Source organism: Medicago sativa, chromosome 8 (genome assembly GCF_051527215.1).
Source record: "Medicago sativa cultivar Bolivia chromosome 8, Bolivia_mono, whole genome shotgun sequence".
Lineage (NCBI taxonomy): Eukaryota > Viridiplantae > Streptophyta > Magnoliopsida > Fabales > Fabaceae > Medicago > Medicago sativa.
This window is the reverse complement of record NC_140756.1, coordinates 42520521-42542201: the sequence shown is the minus strand read 5'-3', so window position 1 is coordinate 42542201 and position 21681 is coordinate 42520521. Positions and strand designations below refer to the sequence as shown.

At 34.9% G+C, this 21681-nt stretch overlaps 3 protein-coding genes across 3 annotated transcripts; 2 read left to right on the top strand and 1 right to left on the bottom strand.

Moving 5' to 3' along the window:
* Positions 1 to 2830: 2830 nt before the first annotated feature.
* LOC146899263 (mucin) lies at positions 2831 to 6872 on the top strand. The gene is made up of 5 exons (XM_085732946.1): positions 2831 to 2994; positions 3197 to 3325; positions 3425 to 4445; positions 5379 to 5518; positions 5823 to 6872. The coding sequence occupies exons 2-5, from the start codon at positions 3233 to 3235 to the stop codon at positions 6021 to 6023; spliced, it is 1455 nt and encodes a 484-aa protein (XP_085589072.1). The 5' UTR covers positions 2831 to 2994; positions 3197 to 3232; the 3' UTR covers positions 6024 to 6872.
* Positions 6120 to 8617, bottom strand: TBL31 (trichome birefringence-like protein (DUF828)). The gene is made up of 5 exons (XM_085732948.1): positions 8182 to 8617; positions 7862 to 8033; positions 7340 to 7539; positions 6998 to 7144; positions 6120 to 6666 (listed from the first exon to the last, which is right to left on the bottom strand). Exons 1-5 carry the CDS (start codon positions 8556 to 8558, stop codon positions 6309 to 6311), a joined length of 1254 nt encoding a protein of 417 aa, XP_085589074.1. The 5' UTR covers positions 8559 to 8617; the 3' UTR covers positions 6120 to 6308.
* Positions 8618 to 16297: 7680 nt separating this feature from the next.
* LOC146899261 (malate dehydrogenase, mitochondrial-like) lies at positions 16298 to 20030 on the top strand. Its single transcript, XM_085735656.1, has 7 exons — positions 16298 to 16635; positions 17711 to 17884; positions 18403 to 18571; positions 18831 to 18892; positions 18997 to 19118; positions 19278 to 19398; positions 19598 to 20030. The coding sequence occupies exons 1-7, from the start codon at positions 16390 to 16392 to the stop codon at positions 19733 to 19735; spliced, it is 1032 nt and encodes a 343-aa protein (XP_085591782.1). The 5' UTR covers positions 16298 to 16389; the 3' UTR covers positions 19736 to 20030.
* Positions 20031 to 21681: the final 1651 nt, after the last annotated feature.

The window sequence follows — 21681 nt, the reverse complement described above, 5'->3', positions numbered from 1 at the left end:
CTTCAAACCTTCATCATTTCTCACACCATCATCTCACACTCTCTCCTACTCTTCCTTCTACAACAATGTGCTTCCATCATTGGTCTTTCATAAAAATATACTACTTTGGAAATTCAGGGATTGCATAAACGGTCAATGGAGATAGTGACGCGCTGCAAAGAAGCACGATTTGTCTGTGTGTCAAGTTGGTCTGTCTGAGTGAAAGGTTGACCATCAACGTCTCTTTCGCCCTAGAAAGGAAACAAGTCTTACCCCATCCCACCCCCTCCCAATATCTCTTTCTCCTTCCCCCTCCCCTCCTCCTTTCCTCCCCATCAACTTGCACTACTGGTTTAGCTTAGGGTTTTTAATAAACTAGCATTAGGTTTGAATATTTTATGTAATAAGCTCAAAAAGCTTTAAGTTTAAACTTTATTTTATTGTAAATGTATTGATATAATAATAAAATGAGATTTTTTTGTATCATTTTGTCTTTTTAATTTTGCTTATATTTGCATTTATTTTATGATTTTAGCATCAAAATAATATAAATAAACCAAAGTCTATTTTAAATTTTGGGCAAAGACCATTTCCGATTATATAATCCGAATATTCTTGGCAATCTAGTTCGGATTATATAATTCGAATCAGGGGTATTTTTGGAAAAATAGGACCCGTGAGAATGGGAAAAGTAATAATCATTCAATTAAGTTTGGGGGAGAAATTGGATTCCTAGCTTGGTTTGGGTTTTAGTGAAAATTGAATTTTAACTAGTCAACTTTGATTGCTGTATAATTGTCAAAAAAAAAAAAAAAACTTTGATTTGGTGTATAATTGTTCAAAAGAAAACTTTAATTGATGTATATTTATAAAAATATCAATCAATAATTTTTCGTAAGTCTCAACAAAGCCAGCCAATGTTCACCCATTGGTGTTACTGCCTTTACATGATTTTTATTTAATTAATAAATTTTGAGATATTACAACCTTTGTTTTTTAAGAAAAATAATAGTCCTCGTGAGTTTAGCTCAGTTGGTATGGACAATGCATAATATATGCAAGGTCCGGGGTTCGAACCCCGGCCACTACAAAAAAAAAAAAATAATAGTACTACTTAGAACGAAATGTTTAAAATCTGTCATCTATAACACGAAAGTGTCTTCCCAAAACTTCTTTAAAATAATGATTATGTGTCTGTATGTTTATTTATCTATGTTCATTTTGGTAATTTTACATTCAAAAGTAATTTTGATCAAAATTATCCAAACAACAATCACTCTGTTTAATCAATTCTGCATTATTACATCCAAACATAAATTAATTATGTCAGAAACAATTCTCTAAGAATCAATTTTGTCAGAATCAATTATGTACACCGCAGAACCAAACACACATATCTGCATGTTTTTCTAAAGGCTGAAATAAAATATATTAATAAAAACATAGTTTGATCTAGCACAAGTAGTGCTAGAGAAGAACTTAGAAAGTTGACAACAGAAAAACTAAATTGAAAAAATAAACATAACGAGCTATGCGACTACTTGCAAAAAGATAAAATTTGCATATTTTGTTTTCGACCACCAAAAAGACAACAACTTAACTTTGATGATACAAATATTCCTCCTTATGTTGAAAAATACACATTTTTGTTCTTTCCATATAATCCAAACACACAATAACCATATTAGATATAACGGAGACCGAATACTTTTAGAAAAATCACCTAACTGACAAAATTGGAGAAGATGATCAGGGAGACACGTCAGATTCACTGATTTCTCTGTTAATAATATAACACTTTTTTTTTTTCAAAAAAAAGGTTGGGGTATACAATAGGTCGAGTTTGACTTGGTCATAAATGAAAATAGAGGGCAGATATGCCAACCTTGTTGGGATGTCTGAGTTTTCCCCTGATGCTGAACATATCTCTTGGTTCACACAAAAAATGACTCGTATTGGGACCAACTCGATTGTATCCTTATACCACTTGTTCTTATTGGATCTATATTTCATCAGATTTGATCAAATTTTGATCTAAAAAATTGGCTCGATTAATGTTAGGCTTGGGGTCACATGTAACCCGACTAACACACATCCTTTCTTTCTTAGACGTTAACAATAATTTCATTAACCAAAAATCTACAATAAATAAAAAGTTAAAGCTGCAAAAACACAAGAGTCTCTTTAATTCAAATGCAATCCAGATTATGAAGAGAGTATTGAGCAAAATAATTGGCAGCTTAGTTAGCCTTATGTCTAGTCTAACATGCATGAAACTTAAACTATGAAAAAAAAAACATTAAAATTAATACAATCTCCAATAATAGATTGACATAGTTGAGTCAATGTTGATGAGCATTCAATGTCAAAACCATGTTAAAAATATAGGCTTATATAAAAAGCAAATATTTATTAAAAAAATTAAATTTCAATCTTTTGTGAAATAAATTGACATATTTTTCAATAAAAAAAATTATTTTAGTACTTTAACATGTGCCCCAATAACATATCATGTGTCTAAGTATACATTGTAAAAAAAAATAAAAAATGTGTCTAAGTATACATGATAGCATTTTCCTTTCCTAAAAAAAAAAGCATTTTCCTAAAAATATGAAGAATGATATGGTAAACAACCAAATTGTACAACCTACAACTTATTTGCTATTTTTAAATATATTTTGCCCAATTTCAATTTCTATACACCTCATAGTATTATAGATTGTTGCATTGATTGTCCAATTTTAGTTGTACAAATAAGATAGCTCTAAAAATATTTATAAGATTGAGAAAAAAAGAAACGAGAGTAAAAAAAAGTTGCTTACTTAAACCCTTCGATTATATTCTTCTTCGTATGCATCAAAAACCCTTTCTCATCTTCCTTCCCGTGTGTGTTTGGCCGGTGACACGCTGATCGATCGTTAACCGGTCGCCGACGGTGTTTCTTTTTTCACCTCCAGAATATTTGATCACGCCCCCTTTTTGTTTCTCTTGCAAGTCAATTTTCCGCACTCACAGGTAAGGTCATATATTTGATGTTTATGTTGTTTAACTCTTATTTGTTATGCAATATGCTGACTCTGATGGCACTGTGGATTTTATTATCTATTTGTTGATGTATTCAAAGTGTGAACAAAAATTAGTTTTATTTGGCATGTACAATTTTGTGAACAACTTTCTGTTTATTAAGAGTGAGATCCTTCCTTCATTTTTACTGCAGATCTATCCTAGGATTCCAAGTTCTAGTCCGGGCACGATGAATTTGAAGGTTAAAGGTATAAATTGGGTGGGGAATATTTACCACAAGTTTGAATCAGTGTGCCATGAGATGGATGGTATTGTAGGCCAGGTGCTGTTTCATTATTGCTTTCATATTCGTCTTTTTTATTTCTCTTCTTCATTTACGGAGTTAGTATGTGATACTTGTTTCTATTTTCTCTTGTTTCAGGATACTGCTAAATATCTCGAGGATCGAGTCCAGAATGTTGGAGATAGTGTGAAAAAGTTATATTCTGGAGTTGTGCATGAGATACTACCTTTTCCTACCTTGTCTAGTCCCACAAAATACGAAGCTCATCCGTTTTCTTTGAAAAATAATGTTGGTTTGTCAGTTATGTCGGCTGTTGGTGTTGAAGACAACGATAAAAATAACAGCAGGGTTGAAGAAAACCCTGCCAATAATTTTATCGAGTCATTGCAGGATTCTAATGTAATTGATCTTGTTAATGAGCAACATGTTGGTAATCTTCCAGGCAAACATGAGCTTGTAAATCAAGTTAGTGGTGAAACTTGCTCGGATTCCCTTGAGGTGGAAGATTTTTTCGTAACTCAAGAAGAGGTTGCTGATGACTCTAGAGAAACTTTTGTGCTTGAAAACGAAATCTTGCATGCAAGCATTGAAGAAACGGCCATCAAGTCCACATCCAAGCTACTGAATATTATGTCTCTTAAAGAGTACGAACCCGTTGAATTCTCAATGCATAGTCAATCCCATTCTGGTTCTTCTGATAGTGCATGTGGAGTTTCAGGGAGAACGGAAGTTAATGTAGAACAAGATTCATGTTTTATTGTTGAAGAAGATAATATGAGTTCATCTAGTGTTGAAGTGTTGGATTTCACGTCTGTTGGTGAGACAAAATTAACAAAATCCTACTTATTCGATGAATCATCTGATGTTGATAAGGGTGATACTGATATACTAGCTTATGTTTCACCTGCTGTATCATTTGCGTCATGCAAACAGCCTTATATCACAGAGATAGGAACTTCATACTATGAAAGTTCTGTAGTTTCTGACGGTCCATGTTCAGAATCATTAGGAAGCTACCCCTGTGAAATTGAATCGGACAAAAGCAATTCAGGTGATGTTGCTTTGTGTATTTCAGACAGTTCCATGGCACAGGTCAAGGTCAAGGAATCCCGTGATGGAATCATTTCCTCTTGTCGGTGCCAATCAATGGAATCAAATGGTTAGTTTTCATAAAGTTTTAATTTTTGGGAACTTTTGTTTGAATTCTTGTTTAAGACTATAAGAACAACATCACCCAAGCCTTTTTATACTAGATTAGTTGGCTACATGATTGCTTGATGCTATAATACCCCGTCACATATTATGTCTTGTTTAATACTACATGTGGTCTTAGGAGATGCTTAAAACCTCAAAATGCATTGAAATATCTTGCTTCACTGTATGTGCTTTGGCCTTGTGGTATGCATAGTTGAAGCATCCATGCAGTATCTAATTTATATGATCAGGAAACTTGTTGATTTTGCATGCGTGATGTCAGGGACTAGAAACGGTTGATTATATGTTTCATTAATTTCCTGTTTCAAATTTTTTTGGAGTCAATATTCTTTTGAATTTCAATTTTTCAATGGTAAGCAACGATGATTAAAATTTTAAGTTTGAAGGTACTTTGTCAACTGCCTTTGGTCTTGATTCATGAAAAGAGTGAACTGTTTCGAATATTGCTACACTAGATATGCTATTTCTGCAATCAGAAAGACAAAATCTCTATAGAGAAATTTGAAAATCTTGTTTTTTTCCATTTCAAACGTATTCATGATTATGCTTACTTGAAGTTGAAGTTGTATTACTGATACTTCTGTTCTTTCAACATTTTCTTTTCTTTCTTTGGTGATTTTTCTACAACAATCTTCCCCATGTCATCATGTGTGTCCACACTTGTACTTTCGTCCTAGTTTTTGATGAATATTTTATTGTATGGATATAATTAATATAAATGGAGAAGTTAGAAAGCAATCCTTGAAAAAACGAAGAACAAATTCACAAATAGCAATAGGAGCTGAAAATTTCATTGAAATCTTATAATTAATGATCTTCATGGACCTGTTGTGTGTATTGTCACGTAGCTGATGTTGGTTTTGCTTGTGCTGTTCAGTTGAATCACGCTCTATTAAATTAAAGTTGGAGGACATTCAATTGAATTATGATACAAAGCGTGAAGGTAGCGGTATATTTGTGAATGATCGGGAACTCTACGCAGTCTCATGCAGAATCCAAAAGCTTAGATCGTATAAGGTACTCCATTAGTCTTTTCTACTAAATGTTTCAATGAATAAACTTATAAGTTAAGTTGTTCTATATATTGGTATTTTAAAGTGTTTTCTTCGAATAGTTTGAAACTTGACTATTAACAACTAAAATAGCTATAGTTATTTTTAGTTATAGAAGAAAACTTAGTTTCTTTGCCACATATTCACCGTTTCTTTGAATTTTATTCAAAAAATGGCGTAGAAGAAAAAGAAAGTGAAGTTTATTTTAAGAAATAAGTTCTGCTGTTAAGAAATGTCGTGTTCCATTACTGTCATTTTTCATGGGACAGAAAAGAATCCAGGATGCATTCTCTTCGAAGAAGAGGTTAGCAAAGGAGTATGAACAACTAGCAATATGGTTTGGAGATGCTGATATCGAGCCAGGTCAAGATTTACCACCAACTCTCAGACGATTTAATTCCAGAACATATGTGAACTCAACGAATTTGCAAGTGCAGCAAGCTTCTGAAACTGAGTGGGAGCTGCTGTAAATAATAATCAAGTGGCATGTAAATAAGACACAAATGCTGTGGCTCATTTAGTTGCAAATGTACATGTCAAAGGTGGGATTGCTTGACGAGATTTCCTTTGTTTACAGTCTGTGTCTATCTACATTTATATTGAATCTATTGTTCTGTTATACAATCCAAAAGGCAAAAGGTGTTGGAAAAGAAAGCAAAATAGAATGGTGAATTGATGAAAAATTGCGAATGTGTCCAGTGTCCACCATCAATCTGAATGATGCTCGTGCTTTTCTGTCAGGCTTATTAGCCACGTTAAGAAAAGTTTTGATAGTTCTTAAACAGATATGCATATAGGATTTCATTCCATGTATCTGGGACCCCAGGTAAACACCAGTGAATGCAATCAGCAAAAGATTTTGGGTTAGCTCTCTGTTCTTTAGTTAGGAGCTTGCCCTTTCGCTCGCCATAAACTGAGGTGTGAGCATCTTTTCTGTACTCTGATAATTGGGTGATGTTCAATAGGATGACATCTATTTTCAGTTCTTGTAGTGAATCATGTAATATCTTCATAATCTCAAGATTCGAGCCTGTGCCCCAATATGACGAACCTTGTATTGGGTATGATTCGTTGAAGCAGTTTTCATCACTTCCTGGCTTCCATTCCCAGCTCCTGGAGAAGAAAATAAATTCTTTAGAGAATGTTGTCAATTGAATTTTGAACCAGAATAAAATAAAAAATTGAACTTGTGTTACTTTGCTATATTTTCTTCAATATATGTAATTTATAACATCATTTCTTTTGTGTTGAAGAGAGATGTTAATAACTCTAGTTATTATTAGGTAAAAAATGCATGTTAGTTTCAAACATTCACCAAATCATGCGGGCTTCACTTTCTATTTTTGCAAACCACTCTTTAAATTTGGTGAGATCTATATGAATTTCACCTTATTAGCGAAACGTGATATTGGAAACTGTTTAGTAGAAAAAGATTGTAACTTACCACAAATGTGTTGGGGACATACTCATGAAAAATACATTTTGAGTAAGTGGTTGGATGTTTGATTCTAACCAATTTGCCCATGTTTTTAACGCCAACTTATATGCTGTCGTGACGTTATATTCTTGGACTTCATCTGGTGATCCATATCTGGAACAAAACATGTTTTAAACCAATTCAATAATTTGTCTGATTTATATTTGAAATTTTGATTTGATTATAATTTCACATATTGTGCTATGCCATTTTGTGCTTTTTCGACAACTATAGGCTATAGCCATGAACATTCATTCAAGTACTGAACTATGCTCATGGAGACCAGCCAAGGTCTATAGATATACTCACGTAGCATTGATGAAAGGGCTGTGCATCCACCAAACATAACTCTCGAATACCAAAATGTCCACTCCTTGCCAATGTTTGCCATGCTTAGCTATTGAGTCAAGCATCACCATCCGTTTATGTACCGTATGATTTGTTGCATGATCGGAAATTGATTCAACCATGAATGGAGCCCAGTAGTATTCAATCGTTGCATTAAACTCCTGCCAAAACAAAGCTATAGGAATTTTCAGAAATTTGAAATGTCACGACATCATCATCATTCAATCAAATTTCATAAGCTGTTTCTATAGATTTGTTTAGATTGACTTATCTGAGCTTATTTATTGACATAAATATTTGTGAGATTGGTCTAGAAAGCTTATGTAAATAACTTATGACGTGTTCATATGCTATTTGTTGACTATGACATAAGCCTTTTAGATTGTTATAAAAATAGTTTACACATAAGCAGTTACTTAAGTTATTTATGAAAGCATGGATATTGTTTTGAAAAATACAGATGAAAGATGCATTTTTATGTACCTCAACTTTAAATATCTTCATAGGTGGAATTCTTTGGAGGGATTTCTTTCCTTCAGGAATTACAGATTGTACCAAACAGATCATAGACTCAAATTGGCCTCTTTGTAATGAGTCTCCAATAAACATCATTCTTTTGTTCCTCAACATGTGCAACAACTTCAAAGGATCAAACCTGAAGTCAAGAAAAGCATAAGGAGAAGTCAAATTGATCTACTACGACACTACTCATCAATAAAAGATTTCGACATTTTTTTTAAGTTCACAATCGGAAACCTAAGAGTAATCAAGGCGAAGTTAAAATCTGGAAAAGTGTTGGCTACCTTGGGAGGTTGCATCCATGAGGCTGCCACCTCCAATTTGTGTAGAAAGAATCAGGTCTCCCATTCTTCATGCAAGTGGTCTGCTTGACCAAGTAAGGGCAACTCACTTCTTCATAAAGAGGATAGGACACATTATCCCATACCCATTTCCCTTCAAATACATTGCAACCCTCCTCAATGCGATCCTCCGGCAACACAACAACCGGTAATCGATTCCTTCCACCAGATGACATGCCGTAGAGCTGAAAAACATGGCTTTGCTTGCTCTTCAAGCTATCTAGGACTAACCTTGTAACTGCAAAGATTAGAAGTGAATACAATATAATTGGGAAAATTGATTGGATCCGGCGATCAATCGAAGACTTGAGAGACAGCATTGATATGAGATGGTTGATGGAATTGTAAACTGCTAAGATTCTATAATTTTGTGTTGCACACATTTTCGAGTGACTGATTTCGTACATATAGCTTGCTTTAGTTTAAAGTTACTTTGAAACACACCCTTTGCAACAAACGGTTGGTAAGATCAAAGTTTAGGTGTTGAAATTATTAAGATTGAAGGAACATAGTTACATAGGCATTTTCGTATGTCGTATTTTGAATGTCAATTTTCGGTTCAAAACATATATAATATAGTAATAAATTAAGCGAAAATCCAAACTCATATTTAACAAAAAGTACAGTAGCTATAAAAAAAAAAAAGTACAGTTTTTTTTTTTTTTTTATAAAAAAAAGTACAGCGATTTATTTGATCTAAAAAAATAAAAAATATAAATTTAGTTGTCGAAAATTTCAAGCATTGGTCAAATTATATTTTAAAGATATCTAATAGGTAAACTGTAGTTTGCATCAATTTGAAGCTTCTTTTCTTAATGGCACTGCTTTATTTTTTTAATTGAATTAGATAGATTAGATGTGTGTTGTGCTAATTGACTTTTACTTCAAGTTTTGGTTTCTATTTCACATATCACAAAGATTAAGAGCTTGTTTGTTATAGTTTTTTTAAGAAAAAAAATCACTTTAAAAAAAAAATCACATTTAAGAGTATTTTATTCGTTTGTTATAGCTTTTTAAAAAAAATCAGAATCTAAAAAGAATCTAAAAACAGTTTCAAATGAGAAGTTGTTGAGAGTAACTTATCAAAAAGTAGATTTTTTTTAGAGGAGAGAGAAAATATGGATCAAAATATTGAACTAATTTTGTAACAAAAAATCGCTTTTATATAGCTGTATCCAAACAAACTATATTATTTTTAAAAAAACAAAAATGATTTTTATTAGTGTAAGCAAACGCAAAATAGATTATGATTTTTCATAAAATCTCTAAATTATTTTATGGCAAAATCACTTTTATTTTAATCCGTAACAAACGGGCCCTAAGACAGGCGTGGCATGGCATCTACACAGTGGCGTACCATGACCAGGGTTTGGGTGTAATAGTTCGGTTTGAATAAGATTTTAGTAAAAAAAAAAGTTCAAATCTACAATAATTTGGTTTGTTTTGGTTTTCAACAATTTTTAGAAGTGAAACTGAACCAAATTAAATCGATAATATTTGATTTTATTCATTTGATCGGTGTACCAGAAAATGCAGTTAACAAAAAAACTTTGGCTTAATAGCAATTTTGGCTCCTTAAGTATCACAAATTTGCAATTTTGGCCCTAGAAAGTACAATTTAGGGGACTTAGGTGGAACATCATTGGCAAGTTTAATGCTGAGGGAACAAAAGAGTATAGCAGAGGAGACTTGTGGGAGAGATCAAGAACAAGCTACTTTTTTGAATCAATCTTTTTTAAACAAACCAATGGTGGAGGGACAGGTGAAGGAGAATAGTGTGTCTTCTGATTTGCAATAGATCTAGCTGGCTATGCAGGGACACTTGGCGATTGAAGATGAGTGTTTGGGGGGTGCGTGTGCCAGAGATGGGCCTTGCCATCCTGGAGCGCGTGGAAGGGAGTGTGAAGGGGGACTTTGCAGAGGTGGGTCCGGTAGAGGTGGAACACGTGCAGAAGGTTTGTGAAGGATGGAGAGAGCGCGAGGAAGGGGAATTCCTAAAAAGTTGGAAGTTATGGTAGGGCCAGCGAGCTTGGGAGAAGGTGGGCCGAGTAACATTGAGGCACCTATTGGGCCTAATTTGCAGAATTTGAGTGAGGAATTAGGACAAGTTTTTGCTCCAGGAGGAAATGTTGAGTTTCCGCCACTTAAGGGGTGAGGTTAGTAAATCAGCATGTCTGCTTTTATTTCGAGGACTCAGACCTTTCTGAATTTGGTGATTATTTGGCGGCCATCGGGGAGGACATGAGCAGAAAGCACTTCAGAAAGTTAGGCGTAGACATAAAAAAAAAAATTGATAGGAGGGGGGAAACCTCTTCCAATGGAAACACCCAATTTTATTCAAATGGCGAAGATGATTAAAGGTGGTAAAGGCATAAGTAAGAGGAATGTAAAGCATCGTTCTAATTCTAATTCAATTAATGAGGGAGTGGTCTCGGGTGACAAAGGTGTGGAAGAGGAGAGAAGGACTGAAGGTGTTCCGGTGGAGGATGAGGTTTCCTATAATGTCATCGCCTCACCGACTTCGGGCTTGCGGCTGATTCTTGAGGATGGAGGTTCTTTTGTGCCGGAAACACCTATCCTGGTGCAAAGTGAGGATCCTTTAAAGAAATTGGAGGCGGTGTCCTTGTTTGGTATTCAAAATGTAATGGGTTTTTCTTTTGCTACGCATGGACTTGAAAACACCGAGAGGGTGGAGGTTATCGAGGTTGTAGATGTTAAGAATAAGGTAATAAGGGAGAGTAGAAAGGGTGATCAATGATTACTTTTAATATTAGAGGTCTATGAGGGCGATAAAGAGAATCAAGATAAAGGGGTTAGTGCGGTATCAAAAGGTGGAGTTCTTGGTGATTCAAGAGACGAAAATGGAGGTGATCAATCAAAATTTTTGCAATAGCCTTTGGGGAGGGGAGGATTGTGATTGGGCTTTCATTCCTTCCATTGGTAATAGTGGTGGGATTCTTTCGATTTGGAGTAAAACAAACGCTAATTTTAATTTCTCTTTTATGGGTGAAGGATATGTGGGAGTGTGCTTGGATTGGGGAGTTTTAAAGCATAAGTGTTTTGTGATTAATGTTTATTCTAAATGTGATTTACCGGCAAATTGGAGGTTATGGGAGAGGCTTATTGAATTGAGAAGGAGTTAGGAGGATGGAGTGTGGTATATCTTAGGCGATTTTAATACGGTGGGAGGAAGTGATGAAAGAAGGGGAGTCAATGGCGAGGCATCGGCTAGTCAAAGGGAAGAAATATTTCTTTACAATAATTTTGTTAGGGAGGTGGAGATGGAGGATTTGAATGTGTTGGGTAGGAGGTATTCGTGGTATCATCCTAATGGGAGATCTATGAGTCGAATTGATAGGGTGCTTATCTCCGAATAGTGGGTGTCTTTATGGGGAGATTCTTCGCTTTGGGTGCTTCCTAGAGATGTCTCCGATCATTGCCCGTTAGTTTTGAAAGATGGAGGTTGGGATTGGGGTCCGAGGCATTTCTGCTTTAACAACATTTGGTTGGAAAACCGGGATTTCAAAGGGGTGGTGGAAGAGAACTGGAGAGGTTTGCCTAGTGACGGGTGGATGAGTTTTATCTTGAAAGAGAAGCTTAAAGGCTTGAAATCTTGAATTAAGGATTGGCATAAAGAGGTGTACGGTGACATGAAAGCGAGAATTGTGAAGTTGGTGGAAGATATTCATGGTTTGGATGTTAGAGGGGAGGAGGTGGGTTTGAGTGAGGAGGAAGTGCAAAGGTGTAAAGATTTATTTCGGGAATTGTAGAGACTTTTAAAGGCAAAGGACTCGAATATGGTGCAAAGAACTAGATCTAGTTGGATTAAGAATGGTGATGATAATTCAAAGTATTTTCATAAGTTTGTGAAATTGAGGCACAATAAGAATTCTATTAAGACTCTAAAGGTGGGGGATAATTATGTGCAATCACCAACGAAGGTTAGGAGAGTGGTGGTGGACTTTTTTAGGAACCATGTGGCGGCTTCGACGTGGGAACGCCCTAAACTTGACGGTGTTCCGTTTGAAAGGTTGGATGGGGAGAAGAATGCTAGATTAGTGGCTCCGTTCACTTTAGAAGAAATTGAAGGGGTTTTGGATGAGTGTAATGGTGATAAAAGCCTGGGTCCGGATGGTTTTAACTTCGCTTTTGTGAAAAAGTTTTGGTATTTGATGAAATGTGAAGTGAGAATCATGTTTGAGCAATTCTATGGTAATGGAAGTATCCCGAAATCTACGTTGGCTTATTTTGTGGCTTTGATTCCCAAAATTAATTCCTCTTTGGAGTTGAAAGAAGAAGAGGAAGAAGAAGAATGTTGTTGTTGTTGTTGTTGTTAAGTTTTGATGAAGAGTGAATGTTTAGGATGAGAGATCTAGAAGAAGAAAGAAATATGGCATCATCAGATGTATCTATGAAGGGAAATTTTGTCAACGGAAAAGGTGAAAGCAACGTTGATGGTGTTGAAGATGCTTAAAACAGTTTCACTTGGAGTTAGATAGGTATTAATATGATTGCACATGTTTTGAAGCTACAATAGGGGTTGCTCTTTGGAATTAACGACATCTTAAATTTGGGGTGGGGTAACAATAGATCATATTTTGTCAGAAAAAGAAAAAAATGGAAAAAAATGAAAAAAAATGTAGATAATCATGGATCTACACAAAAAAATAGAAAAAAGAAAAAAAATCAAGAGCAAAAAATTTTAGTCTCTTGAAAAAAAATGTTTGTTTCTGTCAAAAATAAAAAGACAAATAGTTCTACGGTTTTACCCATATTGTTTGAATCAAGGAAGGAATGATGGCAGTTTATCAAAGTTTAGTAGGAATCCCTAGGTTAATGAACTAACTCCAAGTTCTTTTGTTAGCCTACTTTCCCAAATATATACACCCTTAACCTAAGCCAAGTTATAACCCTGAAAGTCCTCAAAGTGTGCGAATAATCTTAACTTGATTATCTGTTTATAATTGTTTCAACTTTATAACAAGGTACATTCATGTGACGACTGAAGTGGGCAAATGCCGTGACCAGTGTAACAGCTCGATTTTCGTTAGACTTATTTTAATTGATTTTTATACGTGTTTATATTTGTTTGTATGTGATTAATTGCCTCTGTGTGTATTTTGGTTGAGATGAATGGAATTTAGTGTTAGAAGGGTATTTTAGTCATGTTGGACTTACAGGTATTTTGGTCATTTTGTAAGCAAGGGTAAATTAGTAATTTCACCGTGAGGATTATTTTAGTGTTCTAAGTGGGAACCATTATTTTTACTAAGTTATTAATGGGTTGCGGTAAATAGTTAAGAACAGGTAACTATTCGTTATTTTTATCCGTAAGTGAATAGAAACCTTATGAATTAGTTGTAAGAGCTTTAGGCCCGTTAAGACATTTTGAGGGTTGAGCCCAATTGTGTAGAGCCTATATAAACTATAGTCTTTGAGGAAATTAGGTCACATAGACTCATTCATTCATTTTCACAAAAACTTTAGAAAGAGGTAGAGAGAGAAAGAGCAAGAACAAGGGTTAGAGAGAAGAAACTTGGGAGAAGAAAAGAATAGTAGAGATTCAAGAGGGTGGAGCTAAAGTGAAGCCTAAGCTTAATTTGTGCTCATTTGAGGTAAGGGGCTAGTATTCTCTCATAATCTTTTAGTGTAATCTCTTTTCTACATCAACCGATAAGTGCTTAATTGTGAAAAGTGATTATTGTGAATTTAGTTGGTGAAATCCGTGCTCTTATTTTGATAAAATGTTTAGGTGTGTGAAATTGATGATAATTAAGTTGTTGATGTTGAATTTGCATGCTTGAGATGTATATATGGGTATACTTTGTGTTTTGCTCAAAATTAATGAAGTAAGATGTTGTTGTTGGATTGTTGATGAATTCATGGTTAATTGTTGTTGTTGTTGTTGTTGTTGTTGTTGTTTTGAGATGTTGTTGTTGATGATTGATGTCATGGGTGTTCATAATTATGGAATTGTGGTGTGAATTGAGTTGTTGAGAGTTTTTGTGAAGAATAATTGAATTGTTGAATTGTGTTGAAATGATGTTTTGATTTCAAGTTCTATATGGTTTTGAGTGTCTTTTTATGTACATATACCTGTAAACAACCTTTGGGAAATAATTTGGATATTGGGGGATCAAAGTTTGGGTTCCTTGGGAGGCGGTTTGTTTGTGGTGGTTGTAGAACATTGTTGCTTCGGTAAGAAAAGTTTGGATGTCCAACCTGGATTGTAAGTTTTAGAATATGGATTCCTCTGCTGCCTAGAATAATTTCCCATATACTTTACTTGTTCTTCTGAAAACCCTAAACTTGTTGCTAAGCATGCACCACTTTCGTGAGTTTGCTCACAGAAGTCACAAATGGTTTTTGCAGACAGTTGTTCAACTTCACGAGCTTCCAAACATTTTAGTAATGCTTCTAGTTAGATGCTAAGAAGTTTATTATTAGCAAGTAAAGCATCCTGAGTATTTAGATCTATCATACCTTTCTTCTTTGGGGTAGTCTCTTCCTCGGTGTGTCCAACCAAGAACTCCCTCTTGAGCTGATCCCAAATCTTAATAATACCATTTGGTAATGTGTCCAGCCAATCCTTTGTCCGTCCGGTTAGAGAGTAACCAAACAGTCTGAGACGTTTGTCTAATTCTGACACCTAGTTGGGTTGATAGTGCTGCAAACATCTAGAAAACGTGTCAAATGAGCATTGCAATCTTCCGACTCTTTACCTAAAAATTGGTTAGATTTCAAATTCAGCATAACACTGTTCTAGATGTCAAATACCACCGGGATTGCTGGTTGGAAATCTAGTGATACTTCTTCCAAGTTGTCTAGCCTTTCATAGTCACTCACATAGTGTAATGCGGCGTTCTTCTCCTATTTTTGACTCGTCTGATGAATAGTCTTGAATTGGGATTGATTTTGGTTGTTCTGTCCTTTCTTTTGCAATTCAGGCTGCTTTCCGAAGTGCTCGTTCAGTTTTGTCTAGGGGTGTTCAAATCCAAACCGATCCAAAATAAAACCGCAAACCGATCCAAAAAAACCGAAAACCGCAAAAAACCGAATATTTTCGGATGTGTTTGGATGTTGTTTTGGAAAACCGCTATGATTGGATCGGATTTCGGATTGCTTTTTCAAAACCGAACCGAACCAAACCGAACCGCAAAAGTAAATTTTTATAATTATTTATTATTTTATTAGTATTATATATTGCATTAATATATTTCTTATTGGTATGTTATCTTATATATTGCATTAATTTTGTAACCAAAAAAAAATATATTGCATTAATTTAATCTATTTTATTATTACTTCATCTATTTCAAATATAATCAATCATTTTCATTGTGTAATGTTAACTTTTTTAATAAATTCGTGTTATATTTTGTACCAAACCTATTATTTTATTGTGTATGAGTAATATTAATGTTAATAAAAAAATTTACATGTTACACTTTGGATATCCAAAAACCGATCCAAATTAAACCGCATATATTTGGATCGGATCGGTTCGGATTTTTTTAACATAATCATCCAAACCGAACCAAACCGCACGTGATTTTTATTTTGGATCGGTTGATTTTTTACCTCAAAACCGATCCAAACCGGACCGCGAACACCCCTAGTTTTGTCTATGTCTAGATCAAATTACAGAATACATGTGTTGGTATTACTCATAAACAACTCGTTTTACTTATTTTTAGTTGACAATAAAATAAGAGTTAAAGAGTTGAAAATAAATTTGATAAGGGTCCTGTTAACCGGTGCCCCCGGGCACTGGTTAAGGAATCCAAAAAAGAAAAATTTGAATTAAAAATAACACTTTTTTGACTTTTAAAAAGTTAATTACACAATTTCCAATACAAAAACTACTATATTTGCTTCCTTAAACCAGTGCCCCGGGCACTGGTTAACCTTTCCCATTTGATAAAGATGAAAATATTCACTCACAAATTTTCCCCAAAATTTACTACTTTTGTGTGGACCCAAAATAGTTGATGCTTGCAAGATGCTCAGTCACTAATCTCTACTCGCAATAAATTGGAACCATCGTCACTCTCCAAGCATAAGCATTCCTTCATATCTAACTCTCTCTCTCTCTCTCTCTCTCTCTCTCTCTCTCTCTCGTTATTCTCGAAAAGCTATCTCGAAGCATCCATGATGAGGCCGTCGATACTCAGATCCGTCAAGTCAGCCGTGTCCCGCAGCATAACCCGCCGTGGCTATGCCACCGAACCGGTGCCTGAACGCAAGGTGGCCATTCTCGGTGCCGCCGGTGGGATCGGTCAGCCCCTCTCTCTTCTCATGAAGCTCAATCCTCTCGTTTCAACCCTTTCTCTTTATGATATTGCTGGTACCCCTGGTGTTGCTGCCGATGTTAGCCACATCAACTCCAGATCTCAGGTACCCTTTTCACTGGTTAATTGTAAAATTCAATCTTTATTGCTTGATGATGAATCTTAATTTCAAAGGTGCTAACTTTACTGGTGCTGTTTATTGGGTTATTCTTGTGAGAGATCGGAATTAATCGGTGTTTTTTATGAAGAAACTATACATTTTCCATCTCATGCGTATTTTTATTAAATTAAATTATTAAACATTTGTTTCAATCTATGAGAGCACAAGCACTCCTCGGATTAGGCGTGTCTCGGCACGACACCAATATATATGATTACATTGAACTATGTGATTTTCTTAAATGATCAGCGGTGTCGGCGTGTCAGTGTCTATGTCTGTCTTGTGCGGTGTCCATATCCATGTTTCATAAGTTTTAACGATCTCATTTCTCGTTTGTTGTATTTTAATGTTATGGTAATTAACATTTGGGTTAATATATGTTTAACCCCCTGTAATATGAGCGATTTCCGATGTACCCCTTAAAAAAAATTGTTTAGATTCCAACCTGTGATTTAAAGATTCTTTGGTTTTGGACCTTCATGACATCAAATTACAAAATTTAAGATACTTTCGACCTTTGTAATTTGAAAGAATTTCGGTTTACCCCCTGTCAAAGAATCTTCAAATTACAGTGTTGGAATCTAAACAATTTTTTTATAGGGGTAAACCGGAAATCACCAATATTACATGGGAGGTAAACATATATTAACCCTTAACCTTTTTTGTGGGGGAGTGAACTGCAATTTTTTATAGGGGTAAACCGGAAATCACCAATATTACATGGGAGGTAAACATATATTAACCCTTAACCTTATTTGTGGGGGAGTAAACTGCAAAGATGCATGATTTATTTATTATTATGGTTTCATTTGATTTTAGAACACGAAGGTACTCTTTTATTGGATTTAGTTTGATGTTGTATCACAACAATTGCAAATGTTAAAATGCAAACTCTGATTTTTTTGATGTTATTGTAAATTCAACCCTTCAGCAATGCCGTGATTTTTTTAGTTTAGTTTAATGTTGTTGAGCTGTTGATTGAGGATTTTTTTTTCCTTTCCAATTTTGGTTTTAAATGCAGGTAACTGGGTACGCAGGTGAAGATGAGCTTGGAAAAGCTTTGGAGGGTGCTGACGTTGTTATCATTCCTGCCGGCGTGCCCAGAAAGCCTGGAATGACTCGTGATGATCTTTTCAACATTAACGCTGGCATTGTTAAATCACTTGCCACTGCTATTTCTAAGTACTGCCCCCATGTGAGTCTCTGTTTTCGTTGAGTTGTTTTTTATTGTTCTTCTGTAACTCTATGTTGATTTTGCTTGCAATTCAGTGATGTTTATTTTGGTTTCTCTGTGAAAATTTTAAACATGTGTACTAGCTTATGCAATGAAGGAAATGAGTGAATTTCATTACAATTGGTTATGTATCAATTAATTTTCTTAAACTTACCCTGGATTTACTCTTAGACTGGTAGTCTATTTCTCTAATCGACTTATTATGTGTATTGAATTGATTTAAAATTTGATTTGATGACCAATAATACTAATAATTGAGTGGCATATTATTGGTTTTTTTACATCCATTAAAAGTGTAGGATTTGAGATTTATAAGTTGGAAAATTAGAAAACTAATCAAGTGTATTTGATAAATTGAAATAAGTAAATATATGCATGTCCTTCTATATTTAAGCATGATATGGTTTTAGTTTTTATATTCATATATAATATAATTTTATTTTATTTGATGCTGAGTACTTCTTTAAATATGGAATCAGGCTCTTGTTAACATGATAAGCAACCCTGTGAACTCAACTGTCCCCATTGCTGCTGAGGTTTTCAAGAAGGCAGGGACATACGACGAGAAGAGATTGTTTGGGGTTACAACTCTTGATGTAGTTAGGGCAAAAACTTTCTATGCTGGGAAAGCTAATGTTCCAGTTGCGGGTATGTAAAGTGTAACTGTCGCACAAATAGTCTAATGTTTTTGTTCAATTTTCCTTAAGACGAAACATGAGGATTTGAGTATTGGTCATATTTAAGCTTCAAGCTTTCCCAAAGAAAGTTGAACATAACTGAAATGTTTTTTCTCGAGCAAGAACGGGGGTCGGTGGGGAAAGGATTGTAATTGCATGAAGATTTTGGATTTCTTTCTACAGCAGACCAATTTGCTATTAGTTGTACATAACATTTGATTTTTCTGCAGAGGTCAATGTACCTGTTATAGGAGGCCATGCAGGAGTTACTATTCTCCCACTATTTTCTCAGGTAATTCCCTGCTCTTTAACTTGCATTTTCGTACTTCTAACATGTATTTTGGCTTCCAAACGCTGCTGGTATGTGGTAATTCTCTTAACTGTTCTCTTGTATAGGCATCACCTCAAGCCAATCTGGATGATGATGTCATTAAGGCTCTAACTGCGAGGACCCAAGATGGAGGAACAGAGGTTGTGACTGCCAAGGCTGGAAAGGGTTCCGCAACTTTGTCAATGGCGTAAGTCTTGATTTAGCCATGTTGATACTGGACTGGACAGTATAATTAATCACTAGAATAAGTTTATTCAATGTTAACACTCGATAGTACTACAAGAATTATGATTCCTGGGTGAGTTTTTCGTGTAGTTGATGTAAAGTATTCACATGTTTCTTGCAGTTATGCTGGAGCCATATTTGCTGATGCTTGCCTCAAAGGTCTTAATGGAGTTCCAGATGTTGTTGAGTGCTCGTATGTGCAATCCAATCTCATTGCTGAACTTCCTTTCTTTGCTTCCAAGGTGATCGAAACTGCAATGAACTATATTCTTTTATGTTTCTATTTTTACTTCTAATGGTTTAAGGTTCATTCTCTTGTTGTTTGTGGATGCATAGGGCCTATTTTCTTTTAACTTGTTGTGTTCATAGAAACGGTGATCTATGTTGACCACCAGTTGTTTTATTCTTTCGTATCGACTAAACTGTTGAAATGTTTTACAGGTGAGGATTGGGAAGAATGGTGTAGAGGAAATTCTGGGCCTAGGTTCTCTCTCAGATTTTGAGAAACAAGGCCTTGAAAACCTCAAGTCTGAACTTAAGTCATCTATTGAGAAGGGAATCAAATTTGCCTCCCAGTAATCGAACATGTCATACATTTCTGGCAGGTTACTGGATTTTTCCATTTAGAACCGAATCAAATTTTGCAAATTCAGAACAATTGTTTGTAATGTTGCCGGCAGAGGTGGTGGCTTTGTTGTTTTATTTAGAGCAGGTATACGCCTAGATTTAATAATTAAATCTGCAAGAACAGTTTATTGCTGCAGGGATTGAAATTAAAACCAGTTTTAGATTGGCCTTTCCATTCATAATGGCCCTTCACTAATGTATGGTTTCATATACTATGCAATTGAAGGGTGATGTACACTTTTTTTTCCTTTTTATTTCTTATTTATATTTCTTCTAGTTTTCTACATATCGATCCATTTTATTTTGGTTTAGATCTTGAAAAGTGGTTATAAAATTATTAGGCTCAGGCTAGGGTGGATGAGTGGAGGAAGTCGTCCACGTGGATGAGTTATGTGGACATATGTGAACTGTTGGATGAGTGTTATTCCACTGATTTATGATGCACATCCCCTATCTTATACAATTCTTTTCTCTTCTCTCTCCTCCCTTGATCTCTCATCTCTCCTGGTCTTTCTCCTACAATTTTTCATCATCCTTCTCAGGTTCTCAACATGCTTGGTCCTAATTACGATTTTTTAACTTAAAATATGGGATATATTGATTGGAAATTAATAAGCTTTACAATCAAACTTTGAATCTAATTAATTCAATAAAGATGAACTAAATGGTTGAAAGGAAGAAAATATGAAAAATTGTATTGGTTGGAAATGTAGCTCCAACAAGGAAGAGATCCATGATATGTCTTGTGGTATGGTGGCACTTGACACACTCCCATAAACAACAATCAACATCACTGCTATCTTCCCATTATGTAAGATTATCTTATCTTACTCACTAATGCTGTTTGAAATCAAGAAGGTTTTGAGATCTAACAAACCTAACTTTTCTTTCTCTAAACATCCTTCTAATTCCTTCACAAGAATCAAAACGACAACAAGAATCCACAAACACAAGTGATTTTTTACAAAGTCTCTCCGTTTAGTTCTATTAACTTAACAACAACACATGCTTTTCGATAGAAATCAAATCCATTACAGGATTTTGATAATGTAATATAATCTGGTTTTGGATTTGGATTTGGAAATAAGATTAGTTACAAATCTTCCTTAAAAAGAGATTAGTTACAAATCTGAAATTGATTTTGTGTAGTGTATGTGATTTTTTTTTATTTAAATTTTCAGCAATTTTTTTTTTTGGCAGAAGAAGTATTTGCTGGGTTTGACTTGTTTTCGATTTCAGATTTCGTCTTATGTTTTGAATGAACTGAAATTTGTATAGGGGTTCTTGTTGTTGCATCTCAACAACGCAAAAAACTCAACCAACTCTAGTATGATTGTGCTATGACCTTTCAAATCAATCTCAACCAAGATCTTTAAGATGCAAAAAAAAAAAAAAAGATTGTTTGAGAATCAGTGAAGAGATTTGTCAACAAAAAACAATTGAAGAATGTTTTTTAGAAGCAGATCTAGAAGTGGTGGGAAAGCAAAAGAGATAGAAAGAGTTTGGATGGAGACAAAAAGATACGGTACAAAGCCGCATACCGTGCACTTGCGGATTTTTCACTCATCCACGGTGGATGATATGAGAGACTCATCCACCCTAGAAGGTGCCTAATTATTATGGAATCTACTAAATTGCAACATCTTTTAAAATATAAATTGTAAGATAACCCCAATATTATATTTTTGAATCTGCTCTTCTCCCTTGCTCGTGCCCAACTGAACTTTCTAAAATACCTCTGCTTGAGTTAACTCACGCAAATGTTAATTCCCAGCGTGAGTTAATTCACACAAGTGTTAATTCCAGCGTGAGTTAAGTTGCGCAGCGCATGTTAAGATGCGCAGATTTTAAGACATGCGTTACTTAACTAACGAAGGGATATTTTCGGTATTTCAGTT